This window comes from Stegastes partitus, unplaced genomic scaffold (genome assembly GCF_000690725.1).
Source record: "Stegastes partitus isolate 25-593 unplaced genomic scaffold, Stegastes_partitus-1.0.2 Scaffold1556, whole genome shotgun sequence".
Lineage (NCBI taxonomy): Eukaryota > Metazoa > Chordata > Actinopteri > Pomacentridae > Stegastes > Stegastes partitus.
The window spans coordinates 51,342-73,581 of record NW_007579287.1 but is presented as its reverse complement, the minus strand read 5'-3'; the positions used below and the strand labels follow the sequence as shown (position 1 = coordinate 73,581).

The 22,240-nt window shown below is 42.1% G+C and overlaps 1 protein-coding gene across 1 annotated transcript; it reads left to right on the top strand.

The window, feature by feature from the left end:
* The first annotated feature begins 1,636 nt into the window (after positions 1 to 1,636).
* LOC103371265 (semaphorin-5B-like) lies at positions 1,637 to 21,459 on the top strand. The gene is made up of 21 exons (XM_008300523.1): positions 1,637 to 1,781; positions 6,203 to 6,302; positions 6,476 to 6,521; positions 7,950 to 8,012; positions 8,162 to 8,260; positions 8,743 to 8,956; positions 9,054 to 9,339; positions 9,886 to 10,021; positions 10,627 to 10,834; positions 10,971 to 11,178; positions 11,843 to 11,960; positions 12,147 to 12,331; positions 12,847 to 12,990; positions 13,089 to 13,236; positions 14,098 to 14,323; positions 15,413 to 15,634; positions 15,716 to 15,886; positions 17,708 to 17,857; positions 18,186 to 18,221; positions 20,907 to 21,118; positions 21,202 to 21,459. Exons 1-21 carry the CDS (start codon positions 1,637 to 1,639, stop codon positions 21,361 to 21,363), a joined length of 3,279 nt encoding a protein of 1,092 aa, XP_008298745.1. The 3' UTR covers positions 21,364 to 21,459.
* The last annotated feature ends 781 nt before the right edge of the window (positions 21,460 to 22,240 follow it).

Below are 22,240 nucleotides of genomic sequence, written 5' to 3'. Positions count from 1 at the left end.
CATCATCTTGGCAGTGCCTGACTGTGCTTAATGTCAGCTAATCCAAAAACTGGCAACGAAACGGAGTATGAGTGGAGCTGAGGCGGGCCATGCAAATGTCTCTGGACTGTCCTATGATGGCACCCACCTGTTATGCATAACTTTAAGCCTCAAAACAATTGAAACTAGTGACTTGTATAACAATCAAACCCCTGTGCTGTTGGCATGAACAAAGAAATTAGCTACTGGGACCACAATGGTTTTTGTACCAGGCAGTGAAAATGTTTATTTATCCTTCAAAGTCGAGCATTTTAACATGAGGGTCTATGGGGATTGAATTACTTTTTATAGCACCCTCAAGTGGCCAGTTGAGGAACTGCATTTTATGGCAGTTCAGGGCTGGAGATTGCTGTTTGGGCTTAAATATAAAGTTGACATTTCAAAAGCCGATTTCATCTCTTTCTAACTGACTCATTCACAGCTTCAATGTCCATTCATGTTTAAAATGTGAATGATTGAAATTGTATTGTTGTTTACACTGCTTAAGTCTGCAAAACTCTAAATTGTGTACTCGAGTTCTACTTTCTGTTTTCCCAGATCTTCTCGCTAAGGTTTGAAAATATGAAAATGGCTTTAAAATTTGTCTACAGCTTTGTTTTGTGTGCTGATGCTGAGAGAAGGCAGGAATTTGGGAATGTTCAGCTGTAAAATGTGTAATTCTGAATCAGTAAAGTTGGCACAGTCCTCTTTTTCATCCATATGTTAGCAAGCACACAGAGGTGAGAAAAGAATGTCAGCTGTATTTTATTTCATTGACCCAAGTTATTTGGCATCACTGAGGGATTGCTGTCTCTGCTCTTCCCAGCTTGTTCCTAAACATCATGACCAAATGTGTATTCTGATCCTCTTCCTCCTGCTGGGAGAATTAGAGCAGGATTTAATCGGTGATTAATGACACAATACACGTACAAGGTTAGATTTCACTATGCTGAGAAAACAGCTTCCAGGTTGATTTTTTGTTCCTGTTATGGGTCAACTAAACCCCAAACAGCAGCTCCAATTTGCATCTTATTTCCCTGTAATCTGTGTAAACTACAAACAAGAGCTTTTGCAATGACCCTCGCGCCTAAAGCCATCATCAGATCATCATCTTAGTGCAGATTTGATGTATATAAATGGATTTTAAGGCTGACACAAAAACCCTTCATGTGGCTCACAGTTCAAAGTTCACACCCCCTGTTTGGCTGAGGGCCCGGGCTCGTCTTTGAATGGGCCTCCTCAGACAGAAAGAGCTCTGTTGATGGCACCCTCGGCTCGAGAGTCGGCATCACAAAGATCGGCGGCTCTGGCCTTTTGAGGTGAATTAGGCATGACTGAGTCCTGCTGACAGTGAGGGGCTGGACACCCAGAGCAGACAGACAGAGGCAGCGTAGGGACTGCGGGGCAAAACTAATTTAGATGGATGGACTCGGGGACAGAGACGAGGGAGGGTGTGCGACTGTAAGCTCGCATTTCTTCAACACATATCTTTAGTGTTAGGATTATAATCCTGTTGATCTTTCAATCAGTACTGTTTGTGCTCCGATTGACAAATATCTCCTCTGCTCCAACAGGTGATTCCCGAGGACCTGATAGAAGACTGGATGTGGTTGTAGCTATGGTTACGTCAGGGTGGGGGGCGTGGGCCCTCTCCCCCTGTGGCCTTGTGTTGGTCATCTGCTCATCTATTTGTCTGTCCCAGCAGCCTCCCATCAAACCTGCAGACTGCAGCAGAAAGGAACACCCTGTTGTCTCTTACCAAGGTGAGTGCATCAACACTCGTGTCTTTCATCCATCCGTCATCAACAGAGAAGGAGGGACACTGATAAATGCTAAAAACCTTTTATATTATAGTCATCACTGCACTGCAAACAGCTAAACAAAATCAGCCTTTAATCCTTGTGTAGAGAAGTGTGGACAGTAAAGATCCCTGAATGTTGTCGAGGCTCACATATTTTAAATCTTTATAATTACAAACACAAAGAGGTCATATAGTGAATGTTTATGAGGATGATATTTGGTGCAAAAGGCAAACAATAAAAAATCCTTGCCATTGAAAACTGAACTTATTTAAATCTGAGTTCCATTCAGATATTTTGTAGATTACAAATGAGTCTCCCCTCTAATGAGTGTGAAGACGGTTTGCTTGGATCATAAAAACTCTCTGATCCTTTTGTAAAGTTAATCCATATGAGCATTATTTGTGCAGCTGCACGACAAACTAAATTAAATTTCCTCTGCATTTTCAGACAAGGAAATATTGCGTTATGGACAGTTGAAGTCTTGCTGTTTTTATCTGGTTGAGCTTCTGTTCCGCTAACTTCTGCAATCTCTCAGTCAGCATTCAGAAAAAAAAAATGAGCCCTGTTGCTGGGCTTTGCTGTCCATATTCTAAGATAAATTAGTTATGTGCTGCAGCAACAGTGATTGATTTGTTTGCACACAAAAAGAAGCTCTCATAAAAATTCACGAGCACTGCAGTCAAGTACTTATATCACAGTTTTATCGAACTTCTTTAGTTGTGATCTCGGCTTTCTTCTGCTGATGTTACAGACATGAATGACCTGACTGTAGACGTATAAAGGGAATGATGATGTTTGTTAAATACCTGTACAAATACAGTTAAAGCCGAAGTCACCTTTGCTCCCGAATGGCTCAAAGACTTCAAGATAACTTTAAAACGAATGAAGTAAAACTTAAAAGGGTCATCTGGGAAGTTTGAGTCTGTTTGGGACCAGATGATTAATTACACATTTATATTAAAGACAGTTTGGGAAAAATGAGCCACTCAGTACTGAAGCATACTTTGTCTATGCTCGTCAAAACATCTCGGATCGTTTGCAGCGTGGTCATTTTTCATTCTCCTTTACTATGAAATCGACCAAACCACTATCTATATTAAAAACGAAGGGTTGTTTATTGATTTTTGTTTGCTTTTTTATCTGCATAGGGCCTTTTTTCTTGTAGAATTTGCCTCCCGACTGCTCATGTATGTCAGTACACATGTTGAAAGACACATTTATCAAAATAAAGAAATACAGAATGAACTGATTTTTAACATGTCGTCCTTTTCCAAACATAGCACATGACTTACTGTTGAGTTTGGTTACATTAAAAGGCAGGAATAGCAACATGTTATATATTATCTACATATAATCATGATGAACTGATGAGAAACAGCTCATCCTAAAGTTGTGCAGCCATTAATCGCGTAATATTTCCTTCTAGGTTTGGCTGTATCTAATGTAGTGCACCAGATGTTTGCAAAAATGCAAGTGCAAGCTGGTGACAAGCAATGAACAGAATATAAAAGACAAAGTGTTGCATGAAATATAAGATGAAGGAGACAACAGGCCCTCAGTGCACTTGTGATATTTGCACATTTCCTGTAGCGAAGTGTGTGACTGGACTCCTGGGCTGTTTGAAGCTTGTTATTGTGTTCTAGCGGCTGAAAAATTAATCTCTCTCTCCATCTGTTATTGTATTTTGACGGACTTTGTTTGCATAAATCAGGATCTCAATTTCTAATTCCTCGTCGTTAACTGATGAGGTCAAAGGCCGAGGAATCTGGAGCAAGGCTGCCGCCGCAAAGTCGTTTCGTTCCTTCCCAGCTGCAGGATTAACGTTTTGAATGCGAGCGCGTGCGCGGGCCGTGCTTTGCCACAGGTCATTATGTACACAGGCAAGTGCACAAAAGCAATTTGGATTCAATAGCTCTCTGAAAATCACAGTTGCTCAAGTGATGGTTTGTATTCATGCTGTATTGTTGCCCTTGTTCAGAGCTGTTCAGACTGAGACCAGACAAGAATGATGGTTCAGCTTTGTTTGTAATAAGCATCTTGACACAGTCGTTGCTCATAACATTTCTAAACGGTCGTGTCACGGTTTTCGTGAGATTAATTAAGAATCCGACGCATTGTGTTTTAATGTAAGATAATAGACGCCTCTCAGGTGACATTTATCTGCATTAATAGAGATTTTCTGTCGTCGAAGCTCGCAATGGGACACGCTGGAACTTATAAGTGTCAACGCTGTGGAACTATGCGTGACAGTTCTGCGGTACACTGGGATTTATATGAAATTAATAAATGTTTTGGTGTTGTGTCTGCAGCATAGCTCATTAAATGTTCTCCTTTAGCTGTCTAACAACTGTGAAAGGGCCTTTGATGGTATTATTTTGACTGGATGTCAGTTTAAATTCAGCTCAAAGTGTTCGCCTGGCAAACCGTGCTGTTATTGTTTTGGATAGATTTGTCCCACAAGCTGGCTATCAAGTGAGAGCAACAAGCATTCATTTTAGTGAGGCGGCAGCAGTAATTTGCTCTAAAAACGCTGTGGGAGGGATTAATTTGTTGCACTTTTTTTTCGTACGTGGCTTGTTCAAACTGCCAAAAGTAACTTTAGTTATTGTTCACTTTAGGTTCGCTGTCATTGTGTCTGCGTGAGTAGAGGCTTTTAATCAAGACCGCGTAGTAGAATCCATCACAATAATCAACGTAATTTATACGGCAGCATTTAAAAATGGTAAAAAATGAAATATTCAACAGTACTATTAAATCTATGCAAATAAAAGTACAGAGAATTACATCGAATAAAGCATGCAGCCACAAGCTAAGATAAATGAGTGAAATTAAGAACAATAGGCTGTTTTTGTCTCCTCTTATTCATTTTATAATTGCCTTTGCATATATAAAAATCTACTCCTAATAAAATTGTTGATGATTTTTAACCATCTACATTTATTCAAAGAAACTCCCTCAGTTCAGTTTCTAGTTTCAGATGTTTTCAGCTTGACACACCACCAAAGAATCAGATACCTGGTACAAAAAGAAAACGCTTCAAATTCTACATTATTATCCTCAAGATTCATGACTTTATGAGTAACAAACACATTTCTTGCTTATTAAATGCCCAGCATGTGAGATGCATGGTAATCTATTGGCAGAAATGGAATATTATACCTGAATTGTTGGTTTTCATGACATTAAAATGAGCCTTTTGATATCAATGTGGGCATCGGGCCCTCCTCCACAGTTGTGTTTCTACACTGGATAAACCAAACGCCGATGCCAGAAAGGACGTTTTGCATTTTTACTGGCCAACCTAGTTCCTCCTACACTCTTGGAAGGAGAGGGTGAGGCGAGGATAGACAACCAACCCACTGTCATCACATTCCTTTTTAAATATCGCCAAGCTGCGGTTGGTGCACTCAAAGTCCTCCAACTGCTTGCTCGAACGGATTTAACGGGTTTTCCATGTTTAATTTTGTAGGGTCAGTTAACTTGGTTAAAAATATTGCACGCTCCTAAACCCTAATATTTAAATTAGTCAGGGGAATTTATATAATAAATAATGTTATATGGTATTGCCAGCTTTGCCAATTTAATTTCTTAGGCATATTTGTAACATTAATCTTATTTTCTTTACTGGAAAACACTCGATTTGACCTCAAACTCTTAAAACTAGCGAGAAAAGCTCGGACAAAAACCCAACTGATCATCTTCAGCTTGTGCAGTGTGACACGTTGTTGGAGACTGAGAGACAAATTAATGAATTACACCTCAACACTCGCCAACAATTGTTGCTCAGACAGCAGAGTGGCTCCTCCGCTGATGGCAGCTTTGCGATTAAATTTCCAGAGTTCTGACGCTGAAAACTTCTCAACCCCGAACCCCAAGTCGCTGCTGATGGGCGGGCCGGTGCACTGCAGCATGTGTGTGAATGGGAGCGTCCATGTATGGTGGAAGTTTGAGCAATATGCGCTTTATCAACACTTAGATTTTGGCCATACTTCCCTGGGTCATGGGGGTGAGCCAAGTTCTCTTCTCTCCCACAATTTAGAAACTAAGTCTAGACTTTAGCTTCATGTTGAAGCCTTGAACCGAGCCTCCATTCTGGTGTCAGGTGCCAGAGGTTAAAGGGAGGTCGTGAAGCTGTCAGACAGGGATCAGGCGGTCAGCTGAGTAATTGGGGAGAAATGTGACACATCAGTTAAAACACCGAGGGCTTAGCTTGGACAGCGAGCCAGGTACCATTTGGTAGAGAATGATTCCCAGACAAACGCTGCATAACACGTCTCCCTCATGTTCCTTCTTCTTCCAACTACCTCTGCACTCTTCTTCCATATCCTTCCTTCTTATTTTGCCTTTTTTTCCCCCCCTCATCTGGTTCTTTCTCCATGCAGCGCTGAGGTCTTGGGTGTCTGAGTTCTCCCATCCAGGGGTGAAAGATTTCTCGCAGCTCGCCATGGACCTGAGCAGAAACCAGCTCGTTGTAGGAGCAAGGTGACAAATAACTGCATGTGGAGCAGAAAACGCTTAGAATTCAGCAGCACTAAACTAGTGTTTAAAGGGAAAGTATATAATCTGCTTAACTAGGGGCTCACATTTGCTTGCAGTGGACGACTATTGTCTGCAGTCCGTTGTTTTACCTCTAACATAAAACATCTCTTTTCCAGAAACTTCCTCTTTAGACTGAGTTTGAGCAACGCCTCCCTCATACAGGTAAGGTGTCTTCTGATGGTAAAGATGAGATAAAAACTATTTTACATCTTTCATTCAGATCTTTTTTAGATTCTCAGTTATCCAGGTCACAGTAATGACTTCTCTTTTTGCATCTTGAAGGCATCTCACCTCTCTTTAAAGAGCTTTCTTCACTTTTAAGTCTTTAAGAACCAAAAAGAGAGTGCTTTTGCCCAGAGTACATGGTACCACTCTCGTTTTTGGACACAGTTCGTCAGAAGGATCCACAAAAACCAACCGGGTCAAATTCATGTAACTTGCTGTAAATGTGGAGCCTAAACAAAGTGAGAACATTTAAATCTGACTTTCTTTAAAACTGAGAGATGAAGGTCTCTGGGTGGACTTCTACTTGTAGCAGCTGATTTAATACTAACAGTAAGCTGGTGTGTTAAGAAATTTGAGCATCAAAACATTAATTTCCTGCATTTTGGTGGATTTTTATGAACATTAAATTAGGAATTTGAGCCTTTTCTGCATCGGTTTATAGTCGAAAGTCTTTAGTTGTGTCAAATCAAGCTCAAGATTGTGGCACCGTTAGCTACAGATCTGAAATCTAAACCGGTTTCTTCATTTTAAGTATTGGAAGCGAATGTATTTTAGTAACGAGCTCAGTCATGATGCTGCCTGGTTGTAAATTATGGATCAAATTGTGCTTTTCTGATCATCTTAAAGTGTGTAAATGAAAGGACTGTAGAGAAACGGATGGCAATGGGGAAACAACTTCACTGGTTATGTCCCAAAGTCACAAAATTCATCTACCTGCACCTGTAAAGCTGTTTAACTAATAATTTATATCTGAAATCAACCATGTTTACACGTCCATATTAAGTTTTTTATATGCTAGAAGACATATGATCAGCAAAATGAGCAGTCAACACTGTGGCTGATGTGCCAGTAACTGTGTCAATAACACAGATTCAGACTTCTTGGGTTTCATCAGGAACAAACCTTAAGAACCAATCCTTGATGGTTTCTGTGCCATTCTTCTTCTTCTTCTTCAGAATTCATTTCCATTTCCAACACGTTTGGCTAAATTACTCTAATTTTGCAACTCTCTGCTGTGTAGCATGGAGTAGTTTTACAATCACAGTTGTAAATTCGAGGGATGGTTGACGATGGAGGTGGGGGATTCATAAAAAAAAAAGCACAATCTAGAGGAAGCAACAGTGCAGAGTTACATCTAAGTCATTTTAAGGCAGGGATGGATTCTTTTTATGGAAAAAAAAACTTCTTAATGTGTCATATTGATTCACAGACAAAGGTTTTTAGGGGTTTAATGACCAGAGAGTAAGCCGAAGTGATGTGTTTGCCTGTTCCATGTGTGTTTTTAATATACACATGAAGCTAAGTATAATTATGTAAATTCCATCCATGATATAACATTTTAAAATTCCTCCTTTATTCCCTCAGGCAACAGAATGGGCACCTGATGAAGACACGAGACGTTCATGTCAGAGCAAAGGCAAATCTGAGGTGGATGCTTTATCATATTATACAAAATTAGGGTGAAATATAACTTGTGTTGTATATCACAAATGTTTTGTGTTTTTTTTTTTATAACTAGCAAAACAGCTGTTGACATTTTCATGGTATCTCATGAACTGACTTCTGGTGTCTTTTAGGACGAATGTCAAAACTACATCCGAGTTTTGCTGATAAGTGGGAGGACCCTGTTCACGTGCGGCACCAACGCTTTCACCCCCGTCTGCATTACCAGGCAGGTTGGTACAACAGCTCATCCTGACATGTGACAATCCACGTTATCGGTTCAATCAGGTTTGAGCGATTATAACTGACTGAAACAACTGAAAAGTCTCGTTAGATATATTTACATTTCAGTCATCACAGCATGTCAAGCAAATAAAAAGGGCTGCCGCTAATGATTAATTTCATGATCAATTTATTTTCCAATTATTTTAAAAAATCTAATACGCTTTTGGTCAAATGAACAAGTCACCAGATAGCGTTGATTAACAGACTTATCGTTTCTGTACTAAAATGGAGGACGTTTTTGGCAAATATGATAATAATAAATAGTTTTGGTGGTTTTGTGCATTTGGAAAATGGTGTTTGCTCAAGATTGCATCACTCAGTTTGGATGCATTAATTAAAAGTTTTGAAATAAGGTGAGTAAGAGGTCAAAAGCAACCCACAAACTAAGAGAAAAGACATCATTTTGCAACCTTTTCGTTGTTTCTGTCAGGTTTCTAACACCAGTCAGGTGTTGGACACGGTGAACGGCGTCGCCCGCTGTCCCTACGACCCGCGCCACAACTCCACGGCTATGGTGACGGAAAAGGGCGAGCTGTATGCTGCCACGGTGATTGATTTCTCCGGACGTGACCCAGTCATCTACAGGAGCCTGGGGAACATGCCGCCCCTGCGCACCGCCCAGTACAACTCCAAATGGCTCAACGGTGATTTGTCCTTTTCACTGACCTTGTATCGACCCGTATCTCTGACCTGTTTCTCTGCTTATGGATGTGATATTTTATCTTCTCTCTTCTCCTTCAGAGCCTCATTTTGTGTCCGTTTACGAGATCGGTCGATTCGCCTACTTCTTCCTGAGAGAAACCGCGGTTGAGAACGACTGCGGGAAGATGGTGTTCTCTCGGGTGGCTCGGGTCTGTAAGAACGACATGGGCGGACGTTTTCTCCTGGAAGACACCTGGACCACCTTCATGAAGGCCCGCCTCAACTGCTCACGCTCAGGAGAGATCCCCTTTTACTACAACGAGCTGCAGAGCACCTTCTACCTACCGGAGCAAGACCTGATTTACGGCATCTTTACCACCAATGTGTGAGTGACTGTTAAAGAAGAATTTCACTGGTTTTTAAATGTCAAAGTCGAGCTCGTCATCGTCCCTCGGTCTCCCACGCTTTTGGATATTCATATTAGGTTTCTGTTGTGGCTAATTTACCAAGACAGTGCAGCTCTGACACTTTTTAATCAAAGTGTTTGTGACTAAAACTGTCATTATGAAAAGTGGTGTTGTTGGCTTCAGGTGACTTGCATTCCTGCCCAATATTTCAAAATGCCTTCACAGCTCAGCAGCATTGTTCTTTTAGGCTGAAGACTGCAAAGAAAAGCCTCCACATGGGGGTTCAGTTCATGCAGGTGTTTTAACTGACCCGCCTAGTAGCTGTTATTTTACTAATATAAGTTTGACGTTTAGGGAAATGTGCTTTCCTCGACAGTATATTGGATAATAGTCGGCTGAACAGCTTACCTGGCTCTCCTACAAAGCTCAGTGATTCTCTGTTGAGAAAATCTAAACTTCTTCATTTCTTTCTTTCACATCAAATACCTGAAATCTGACCATAGCAACATCCTCCCCTCCTGCAGGAACAGCATATCAGCTTCTGCAGTCTGTGCCTTCAATCTGAGCTCCATCACCCAGGCCTTCAATGGACCCTTCCGCTACCAGGAGAACCCTCGCACCGCTTGGCTCTCCACCCCAAACCCCATACCCAATTTTCAGGTATCTCACACATTGAAAAATAAAAAATGTTCCAAAGTGGACCCACGCAGCTGTTTTTCTTCGGTGTTAATAGGTGTGAGAATGCTAAACAGACAGCTTTGCCCCTCCACAATTTCCCAGCCTTTTCCCTCTAAAGGCTTGTATAGGACTTTTAAAAAGCTTGACATCTATTTTATCCCTCTGTGACAAGCAGCGATATATAAATACAGCACAGCACACACAGATTTCTACCCCAGCTGCATCAAATATGCCTCCCACAATGAGCGCTTGGCAAGTTTCCCAACACGTATACAAAACGCTTTCCAATTCGAGCTGCAGGGACATTGTCGTGACATTTCAGATTATATAATCTCTGTATTTTCATATGCAGTAGTGCTTTTGTGCTTGATTTCATATTTATATTTATTCTTTTGCAACTCATATTGGTCTCAGTCATGGCAGAAATTTTGACTTCAAGCAGAAAACCAGACTGTTTTTGAAGTTTCTATAAGTTATGCTCCCAGATTGAAGACATATTCATCAGTAATATTATATGTTAGATTGTTCTGAAGATGAAAAGAAACCTGTAAACTCTGCTCAACTTTGCCTTCTTCTTGGCTACTCAGTGTGGCACTTTGGAGGAGGGCGGGCCTGGAGGAAACCTGACAGAGCGCAGCCTCCAGGACGCCCAGCGACTCTTCCTCATGAACGATGTGGTCCAGCCGGTCACCATCAACCCCCTGCTCACCCAGGACAACCTGCGATTCTCCAAGCTGGTGGTGGACATCGTGCAGGGCCGAGACACTCTCTATCACGTCATGTACATCGGCACCGGTGAGCAAAATCGTACTGAGTTTGGATTCGCTACTTCTAAATACTGATACTTCCCTTCCTAATTTATCACCAACTATGCTATACACCTGATTTTTTTCACCCCAGAGCTTTTCTATTGTTCTTTTTGTGTAACCAGAATACGGCACCATCCTGAAGGCTCTCTCCACCACAAATAAAAGCCTTCACGGCTGCTACCTGGAAGAGCTCAGGATCCTTCCTGAGGGGAAGCTGGGACCAATCAAGAGTCTGCAAATCCTCCACAATGACAGATCATTGTTCGTGGGGCTTGATGACAGACTGGTGAAAATCCCATTAGAGCGCTGCTCCAGCTATCCAACCGAACGGTATGATCCAGTTAGTCTTATATAATTGATATTTTAAAAAATACAAAATTAGGAACTTGGATTATTAGTATTAAGCCAATAAAAGCTGTAGTCTTTCATTCAGTAAAAGAGGAAAGGCACTTTAAATCTGTGTGCCTGCTCAGATTGTGGGCTCTCTGGTGCCGGTGGTGATTGTGCAAGTTCACTAACTCAACTTAAAAATACTTAAACTGATTTATGAACTCAGTGCCATTAAAGAGACAAACCCGTGTGGGTGTCCAAGTCTGAAAAGCCGCAACAAACGCTGACAAAGATGATTATGTTAAGAGCCCAGTCCTTCTCCCTTGTAAAGAGACCACTTTTGAACTGTCAGTCTGTATTTTAGCACGGCTCAGACTGGGAGCAGACGTTGCATAAGCAGGCTGTTAATGAATTTGTTGACAATGAATGCACGACTAAAATAGGTTGACAACCTTGCAAAGTCTTGTATGACGTACAGTACATAAAGTATTATCCCCTCTAGCAGCTACTTGAAACACAACAGACGATACAGTAAAAACACAGCACTTCTTAGAGTTTGTGGACAATCCTGCTGACGGCAGACTTCTAAACAAACCAAACTGTGTCACAGAGAGACTTGATAATTCTGCAACTGCCACAAACTGTTTGTCTGAACTCATGTTAGTTATTGCATGGAGGCTCGGGACCCTTACTGTGGCTGGGATCACAAACAGAAGCGCTGCACCACCATCGAGGAGAGCTCCAACATGAACCAGTGGACCCAAAACATCACAGAATGCCCAGTAAGGCACACAGATTATCTGGTGTATTGATCTTTACTGTAGAATATTTTGGCTTTTGATAGAAATTTAATGAGAAGTTCTTTGTTTGTTAATAAGTACTGATTGTAGATTTTAACCTACTATTGGTGCATGTAGACAAATGTGACAAATTCATGCGTGTTTGATCCTCTCAAATCCTCTCTGGAGGTGAGGAACCTGACGCAGGATGGTGGTTTTGGTCCGTGGGCACCGTGGCAACCTTGCAACCACGATGACGGCGAGGGCTCCATCAGCAGCTGTGTGTGCCGGTCCCGCTCATGCAACGGACCGGTAGCCAGATGTGGAGGGGTGGCATGCAAAGGCCCGACCATCCAGGTGGCAAACTGTTCCAGGTACAGTTCCTTTTATGCAGACGTTAACTATCCCGATTCTAATGCTTGAAAATCAACCACACCAGACTGAATAATTGCTTTGGCCGAGCATGTATTGTGGAAACAACAAGAAGTAATCAACTTTGCTCGGAGATCAATTAGCCTAAGCTGCTGATATTCAATATTTCATAAGAATGAAACACTGGGCTAATAAATCTTAAAATGTTTTATCAATACAACTGTTATATTATTACAAAAGACCTCATTAAAGGAGAGAATGACTGATTAAAAAGTCACAACATGATTGCATTTGAAGGGTTTGTCTCTACACAATGAGACCTAAAGATTACATTATCGACGAATAAACAGTGGAGAAGTTGGAGAGACACCGAGGAAAGTTCTATTGTTCATTCAGACATCAGACTCCAATCATCAGACTCATATTATAGATTTGTTGCTAGCTATTCAAGCTAGCTGCTACCATTCAAGGTGATGCATACAAATCTATGATCTGCATCTCAACATTTGTTCCTCAGAAACGGCGGCTGGACGCCCTGGTCTTCATGGGGTCAGTGCAGCAGCAGTTGCGGCATCGGGTTCGAAGTGAGGCAGCGGTCCTGCAACAACCCCGCGCCTCGGCATGGCGGTCGGATCTGCGTCGGCCAGGGTCGAGAAGAGAGGTGAGGGGGGAGCGAGTTTGCACCAGGAGGTAGAAATGTTACTGGACTTTAAGTATTACTCAGTTTGAGAGAGGTATGACAGTTCTGTGTCTTTCCAGGCTGTGCAATGAGAAAAAGCCATGTCCCCTGCCGGTGTCGTGGACAGCGTGGGGCCCGTGGGCTCACTGCAGTGCTGAATGTGGAGGCGGGGTCCACTCCAGGACCAGAACCTGTGAGAATGGAAACAGCTGTCCCGGATGTGCGACGGTACTGCAGTGCTTGTAGTGTTTGTAAGCCTAATAAAGGCAGACACTTTATACACAATATAGTAGCAAAACAAACAAAAAAAGGCTAATCCAGATTATTTATTTAAAACGGCAAATGTGGTCTAGGCTACGTGTCTATTTTCATTAACTAGTTCACTGCTGTCAGCACAAAATTCAAACTATACAGCTACAGTATATGCCTAAATGTTAACTATCTTTTTGAGCTTAATAAGTGTAAATGTGATTAATTAAAACAGTAACATTTCTTAATTTTTCTCTGCAGAGAAGAAATTATTAACAGGTTTTATTTGGAATAATAATGACGTAAGTCTTCACCTGCTAGAGGACAAATGATTGGATTACAGAAATGAAAGATTAATCCCTTTAGGAGCATGAAACTGCTCATTGAATTGTAAGGAAATGATTCAGCTTGCATATTTGCTCTGAAGTTCTTATTGTACTCGTTGTCTCCCAACTGGTGTAATGCGCATAGAAGTTTGTGCTGAACCCTCAAGTGTTGGCCTCCCTCTTTTGAAAACTTCTGGTCCAATGAGTCAGAAGTTCTGCTGCAGGGAGCTTTAGTGTCTGCAGTGAAGGGAATCTCTGAAATGGAAAGGGTTCGGCTCTTCATTGCAACCAGAAACAGTCCCATTAAATGCAGTAATTAGTTGCAAAATAAGCCCCTCCAGAGAAACTGTAATATTTGTGTTGTTTGGCCGGATGTATTCAGGCAGCAGTCTGCAAGCTGTTCATAATGAATTTGGGAGATAGAGCACACAGCAGCAGCTTCAGCCTGTGACATGATGAGTTTTCGTCAGCAGCGATGATGATGATGATAAATCTCCTCCGTCCTGTTTCCCAGGAGTACAAGGCCTGTAATCTTGAAGCTTGCCCCGAGGTCCGCCGCAACACCCCCTGGACCGCCTGGATGCCAGTGAACGTCAGTCAAGACGGGTCTCGGCAGGAGCAGAGGTTCAGGTACACCTGCCGGGCGCTGCTGCATGACCCCCAGCAGCTCCAGCTGGGCAAGAAGAAGGTGGAGACCCGCTTCTGCCCCAACGACGGGTCGGGAGCCTGCCAGACCGACTGTGAGTAACTGGAAGCCAATAATGGAAACCTCCACTTAACCACTCTTACGCTTGTCAGTCTGCGGCGCTGCCAGCAGAATCACAATTGTAGCCACATTTTCTCTGTTTGTCAGTTGCCAGCAGGTGTCCTTGATTGTAACCGTGGAAACGCAGGTGGTGTGGTGATTACCTGCTGGAATGCAGGTGTATCGAGATACCACTTTAACCACAGGGGAGGATGTTTGTAGGCTTGAAAGTGTCATTTTTGTGGCGTTGCTTAACTTGGCAACTCTGTAGAGCGTGTACTGCATAAAACTGAGCAGAACTGTATCAGTGTGGGCTTTAAACAGTGATGTTGGTGGCGTAGCTCCCAGTCTGCCACAATAAACACAGCTGGGTCTGTGGACATCACTCAACGGATTGATTAAACATCATTGAACTGCTGTGGGGAAGCAGATGTCCACTTCCTCCATCCCTCAGAGACATTCAGGCTCTCATCATGGACTCTGGATTGTGTCACTGAAAAATGGAAATGGGATTCTGAATTTGAAATCTTGACAGTTTGGAGATGGAAAAAAAAAAGTAAAGCTGACAGGGTGAAAATGTAATTTTTTATTGTTCAGCTTAAGTTGTGTGACTGCTCTCAGGTTCTCATCTACATAAAAGAAAATCTGAATTAGATGTTTCTGCTGGCCTCATTTAAAAGCCTCAGGAAGTGCTCCTGATTCATATGTAAATACTTTGTGATTGTGGGTGTCTATGTGTGTGCGCGAGTGTTCAAGGAAATCTGGTTCGTTTCTCAACATGTCCCACATTGCACCTCACTAATTAATGTTTCATAACAGGCTGCCTGCTGAGTTTGGTAATAAAAAGATACAATTCTGTAGCTTGTATTTGAACTCAAAGAGCATTTGGAGTTTCTAAGAATTCCACTCACTCAGCAGGTTGCGTCAGATGTTGGGATCGTTACACTTTAATACTTCAGCTGAAATGGTTTCACTTCTCTTGTGTATTCCTCATCATGTAAAGGCGTCTTAAAAATTCATTGCAATGTTAGCTTTTGGAGTCCAACAAATGCTAAGATAAGTTGTGTTTTCCATCTATTTCCAGCTCTGGTTGAAGACTTAGTGAAGACAAGTGGCCGAACTCAGTCCCAGCCCCAAGGCGCCCGCTGGGGATCCTGGGAAACGTGGTCCAGCTGCTCCCAGCAGTGTTCCAGAGGCTTCCGAACCCGGAAGCGTAGCTGCTCGACGGCAGAGGGCAGGACCAACCCCAGCGCCTGTGTGGGATCACCGGTGGAATATCAAGACTGCAACATCCAACCCTGCCCAGGTAGCTGGGAGCTTCTGACTGTCACGGAGATGCAAGCACAGAATGCATGAACGAAGCTTACTATGTGTGTGTGCATTGCAGTGAGCGGAGCCTGGTCGTGCTGGTCTTCCTGGTCCCAGTGCTCATCCAGCTGTGGGGGCGGGCATTACCAGCGGACTCGGACGTGCAGCAGCCCACCACCCGCCAACGGAGGAGACATCTGCATCGGCCTGCACACTGAAGAGGCTCTTTGTAACACACACACCTGTGAAGGTATGAAAACATACATAAGGCTGCTTTTTATATATAAAACAAACATGTGGCTGAGCTGGTTCACCATCTGTTTTATGTGGATGTTATTATCTGCAGACTTCATATTCAAATATGCTGGTGACTCTCAGTTTCATGTAATACTAAAATATACAATGCAAAGTGGCATCTCACTGCATGCGAGCCTGTTTTAGACAGGGAAATGTGTAATCAGGACTGTCTGATGTGGATGAAAGTCAATATATTAAAATATTAAAAGTGTAGTCATCGTTTCAAACCCAATGTTATCAAAATGCCAAAATGTGTGTCCTGTATTTCTAAACGCCATCTTTCCTGATGTTCTCTTTTTCATCTTTTTAACATTTCATCGGATGAATCCTGCTGAATTATCATCACCAATAGGCCTTTAGCAGACGTTTGTGAAATGGCGTGTTCATTTGCATATTTGCACCTCTTTGTAAACCCTGGCCCTTTATCTTTTTAAAAAACAATATCTCATTAAAATCGTTTTTAATGATTTTGAAAACAGGTTATCTTTGTTTCTATTCATTGCATGTGTTAAGCACTTTGTAATTCTGTTGGAAAGTGCTCTGCAGAGTTTTTGTCATTTATCATAATTGGTCCTCTATGTAGATTCACTCTGTCTCTCTTGATTAAATAATGGCGCTTGCATGGACACTGATGGGAAATCTCCCACGCACAGCAAGTAACGAATCAATATTGGCTCTGAGAATTCAAATAATGTGGTGGTTGCAGCCTAACCCAGCATTCACTGGCTGGAAGTCAGAAAATTAGCACAAAAAAAAATCGCTAACAAAATGACCTTAAATTGATTGAGCTGAACAAAAAACGGAGGCAACTTTTGGACACCGTTTTTCCTTTTGGTCTTTTAAAATAAGTGCAGAGACATGGCAGGCGAATTTGGTGTAATCAACTCCTCATCTATTTTACACTTTTGTTCAGCGAACAAATAGCTCCAGCAGGCACACAAGGAGGCCGAGCTGCTGACTGATGATCACCATTACACTGTGGCCAACATTTTGTAACCTGCTATGCAGTTTCTTGAGTCACTCAGGAGATGAAAAGATTTTGTCGATGGCACTTAGTTTCACAGTGTCTCATAATAGCAGAAAGTATTTGCTGCCTTATAGCAGCAGCTAACATGGAAAATTAACTACTTTTGATTTTGAAAGTTTAAAGAGCAACCCACTGTAGCCTTCTCCTAATAAGCAGAAGATTTGGATTTGGTCTGGATGCACAAACCAATTAAAATGAATACTTTTTTTTTTTTTTTTTTTAATTTAACCTCTTAAAACCTGCGTTCACATTTTGGGTTATATTACCAGGGTAGTTTTTTTTTTCTTTTAATTTTTATTATTTTATTTTGTTATTGTTATTGTTATTTTTGTTATTTATTTGTGATTTTTTTTCTTTTTAAAATATTTTTAATATATTTTTTCACTGTATTTTTATTTTATTTATATATTTTTTTCCTCTTTGCTATTTGATCAGATCAAAGGTTAGGAAGTAAATGCTGATGCTGCATCTATTCACAGACATAAAAAAAAAAATCTGTGGAAATTTTTATTTTCTTTATTTTACCTGTTTGTTTTGTTTTTATCCTTTCAAATCTTTAATGTAGGACTTTGAGATTTTGTTGGATGAAAAGTGCATTAAAATAAAATTTATTATTGTTGTTATTATTATTATAAAAAGAAACACCCAGGAACAGATTTAAAATCCAAAAAAGACTGAATACAGATCAGTGTTATCAACCTTTTCCACTCTTGTTTACTCAAGCTTTTCCAATTCCTCCATCAGCAGGTTGGGGTGAATGGACGGACTGGGGGGATTGTGACGAGGAGGGTCTGCAGCATCGCACCCGTCGCTGTGGCGACGACGCGGAGACCGACGCCAGCCTCTGCCAGGGCAACATCACCCAGTCCAGGCCATGTCAGCCTCATGAGGTGCCAGGTGAGCACAAGTTTCCTCCATGTAGTTTGTAATTACAGTTGCCGATACGAGCCGGAAAAATCCAGTTAGATTCACACAAAGGTTTAATCAGACGCAATAAAACGCTGACTCGCTCGCTCTGCATCTGTAGAAATTAAAGAGATGATTTAATGGAGATGTCAGCAGCGTGCCTACCTCGAGAACACGGAAGCCTCCGAGAGAAATTAACCGGTCTTGTCATTTTTGTTGTTTGATCTTCCGGAGCTGTGGTGATTTTTCTTCCCTACATTGATGTGTTTTTCTTTCTTGTCCCTCTCTTTCTCTCTTCCTCTTTCATTTCTGTCTCCAGTCATTTTACCCGGACAGGAGGACCAGAGCTGCGGAAGTGAGTGAAAACAAGTGATGTCTTTTCATTTGCTCTCCCCAAATAATTATACTCTGTTCCCAGCTCACACACGCATCTTTTGTATTCTTCAGCTCCCAACAGTTCTCATATCACCTCCAAACCAAATCTCCTCCATTTAATTAGTCTCCAAACACACCTTGTTATTGTCGCAAGCTTCCAAAGTTATCATCTGCGTTCTTCTCCTGATGCGCACTAAAATGATGTCACTCGTATCTAGAGGTCGAAGCCTTTTCCCACGGCGCTACCTGACAGTTAAACTGTCAGAACGGGGCTCGTCGTGACCATCCACTATGACTGTCCACACTCGGGGTCTCCACAGCTGTAAATAGTCATTAAACACATCAGTGCGCTCATTAATGCTGCCGTTAATGGGGTAGATTTGGGCAGCCCAGACGTGTGTCATGCTCACCCAATCAAGAGTTTAGAAAAATACCTTTTTAGCCAATGGAATAATAGCACAGGCAGATCCCAGTCGCCTTTCTAACTCCTGATTGGATGAGCAGACGAGTGAAAACAAGCATATATGGATTGGTGTTCTAAATGTTTGTCCAACTAGTTGATCGTGTTTATTTATTTTAGGAATCATACAACAGAGCTAGAAGTACAGTCGTGACTCGATAATCCGACAATAGATGTAAAACCTTCTTTTATGTCGGATTGTCAAGATGGAGGTCGAGATACGAGGAGGGCTTGATGCTTGAACGGCCACTTCCACCCTGGGGAAGTGCTCCAACGGTGTGGAAGTGGCTGGAATGCTGATGCCAGTTTAGTTAGCGGTCACAGTTCTGTTTCCGCCATCGGTGGCAGTGGGGGAATGGCAGATACACTCCACCGTTGCCATCCATGTTTACTTCCACAAACACTCGCTCGCTGTGTGTGACATCGTCATGTCCTCTTCTGCGCATGCGGGACACTTTTGGGTCGTATGAAGTTCACACAGCAGATCATACACAAGTCGCATTTAACTGGAAACGTGAACAAACTCGCAAAAAAAAACGGATTTCACAAAAATATCCGAATTGAGCATTAAGTCCTGCAGTCTGAACGTAGCCAATCTGTGGGATTGTTCAGTCAGATAATACGCTGTTATCCTGATTTGTGACATATAATGTCATGTCGGAGTCGGAATCCAAGACTGTCGATATGTTAAGGCTGTTTTTCATGGGTTCCGTTCATTTTTCCTGTCGTATAGCACGGTTTTGGATCGTTAAGAGTCGGATTATCGAGTCACAACTGTGCAGTTTACAATCCCCTTTTTCCAACTTCTGGTCTCCGTTACATCCAGGTTAAACACTCTATATTTCAAACAGCCCACTAGAACGAGCATTCATGCTCTCCAGAGGATCTTTTCATGGACCTTCATTCAGGTCAACATGACATCTCTATATATATATAACATATAACTACATGGCAGGATTGCTGTGAAACTCATTGTGAATATTTATGGTCCCTAGAGGTTAAACCTTATTGCTTTGGTGATCCCATGCTCCTTTCCTCTTGCCTTATAACAAATCTTGCCCTTGCACATAACACATTGCATAAGGTTACCGGCTGATTGTCAATGCATTTTGCAGAGCACATTCAGGCTCCCCAGAGACAAAACCTTCTGTTCTAAATTGCCTTTTCATTATTACTTCATTATTCAGCCTGACAGCCTGCTCGTGTTTGCTGTTTTCTGCTTCAGTGTGTCCAATCAGTAACTCTGATGTTTCAGTCATATCAGCTGGATTAACAGTGGAGGTGTTGCTACTGTAGTTTTGATTTACAAAGGCCTGCATAATGTGTTAACCCTGTGAATCCTGAGCAGTTTATGGACATGTTTGGCTCCTGTCACATTTCTTTCTTCACTGGAATATAAAGTCTTGCACCTCCTATAGAATCACTACAGCTTGAAGTAGAAAGAAATGATTTTTTGGTCATAAAATGTAGAAAAAAATAAAGTGGAATTCATTTGATCATTCATTCTTCAAAAGAAAAAAATGGAATCAGCATTGTTCCACAAGTTTTACCAGTACTTTTATAAACTTATAGAAAATCTACCACTTAAATCTTTTATTTTATTTTTTTTTAATAATTGTCTGCTATCTTCTATGTGTGAACCTTGCCTGCAGTTCAGCCCAAGTTAGTTAATTTTTGCCAGATTGTTTTAGTTTTTCACACAAGCAGGTTAAGAAAAATGGTTTAGATTTAACAAAACGTTACATGATGCCTGTAGAACAACGGGATTTTGATGAAATCTCAGAATTTTAGGTTGATTTTGATTTTCCTGAGGGATGATTAGTTCAGGGTTAAAGTAAAAAATGTGATAATTGTTTTTATATTTATAGGTTCTGGCTCTGACAAAGGACAGTGTCATATTTAAAAACCCAACATGCTAGTCAAACCCAACAGCAGGTTTTAATGATCAGAGGATTAATGCCATTTAACCCAGGTTTAGCTGTACTGTTAGATGTTTCATGTACTCTTCTAGTGGCCTGTAGGAGCCTCTAAAACCTGATACCAAATCTGCCTCATCACACCTCAAGCTTCCACTTCACCTGCGTCCTCAGCATTATGAACCATCCTTCATCTCCTCACTGCAAATGTTTATCTAGTTATCACCCAAACGCTGGTTTTCAAAGTCCCCGTGTCTCTCTTCGTCTCTTCCCACCCCTCTGCTTTTAGCCTTCACCTTGTTCCAGCTGGTAGCAGTGGGCTCAGCCAGTTTCTTCGCCGCGGCCCTCCTGTCCGCACTGGGCTGGACGTACTGCCACCACCTGAACCGACCGTCAGCCGAGTCCGCGGTCATCCACCCCAGCACGCCCAACCACCTCACCTACAACAAGCAGGGCAACGCCACGCCAAAGAATGAGAAGTACATCCCCATGGAGTTCAAGGTGGGCTACTTCATCTAGAATGATAGCTGTTTTTTTTCTTTGTCAGTTAATCTGTAATAACCTTTCTCTAAACATTTCTCTAGACGCTAAACAAGAACAATCTCCACGTTAACGACGAGACGTGCAACCACTTCCCCTCCCCGCTGCCCTCCAGCCACATGTTCACCACCACCTACTACCCTCCCAGCCTGAGCAAGTACGACTTCCACTCCGACTCGCCCTGCAGGACCTACATGCACAGCTGAGAAGAGGCCCGACGACAAAACAACCCTCGTCATCCTCCCTGACACCTCCATGAAGCGTTACAAAAAAATGGAACAAGGTTTAAATCTCATTTCCCCATCAAATTTTAGGAACTGTTCATGAGATCTTAGAGAGTCAATGCACCCAATTACACTTATAGTTTGATTGTATTTGGCTATCTGAACAAAAACTAAAAATCAGTAAAAGGCAGCTGCAACATCCTTTTTGAGAACCAGAGTTTTCTTTACTCTGCAGAATCCACCGATGTCACTGTAAGCAGGAGCTCTTTTTTGTGTGTGGTGCAACTCGTAGTATCATTATCGGCTCTTGATTGCAATCTGTGCAGTTTCTCATTATTGATTGCTGCAGCATGCAAAGGACTTAGAGCACGGCCCGCTGCACCGGCGCGTCAAATTTCTGCCAAAACTTGCACCCATCTGTGCACCGCGTCCTCTGGTCTTTGCAGCTCGCGCCGAGAAGAAAGCGGCCTAATTCTTCACGTCCGCTGAGCTCAGACTGCACAGTGTCTGGTTGTGTAACATTCTGCGGAATAAGGACATTAATTTACAGCGACTTCTAATTCCGAACGAGGAAAGTGCATATTTATAGACATTAGCGCTGATGTGATGCCGTCTTGCGTGTAATTTTAATCTGTTGCAGCCCCCGCGACTCTCTCAGGATTAATTGGGTATAGCCAATAGACGGATGTAATTCTCCAACAGAATCTGGCGTTTTCTCCCGTTCTTCAAAGTGCAGTTTTGTTTGAGGCAGAAGAAGAAGAAGTGTTGGTTCACAGGTCGCGCTGAGGATCTCTGTAGTTGGACTGACTGCGGATTTTTGGACGCAATGACACGACTCATGAGCAGTCTTTACCTCCAC

Excerpts from the sequence above, each read along its gene's own strand:
- LOC103371265 (XM_008300523.1), top strand. The coding sequence starts at position 1,637 with ATGGTTACGTCAGGGTGGGGGGCGTGGGCCCTCTCCCCCTGTGGCCTT. Across the intron at positions 6,303-6,475 it reads CAGCTCGTTGTAGGAGCAAG|AAACTTCCTCTTTAGACTGA; the intron begins GTGACAAATAAC and ends TCTCTTTTCCAG. Across the intron at positions 13,237-14,097 it reads GCTGTCCCGGATGTGCGACG|GAGTACAAGGCCTGTAATCT; the intron begins GTACTGCAGTGC and ends CCTGTTTCCCAG.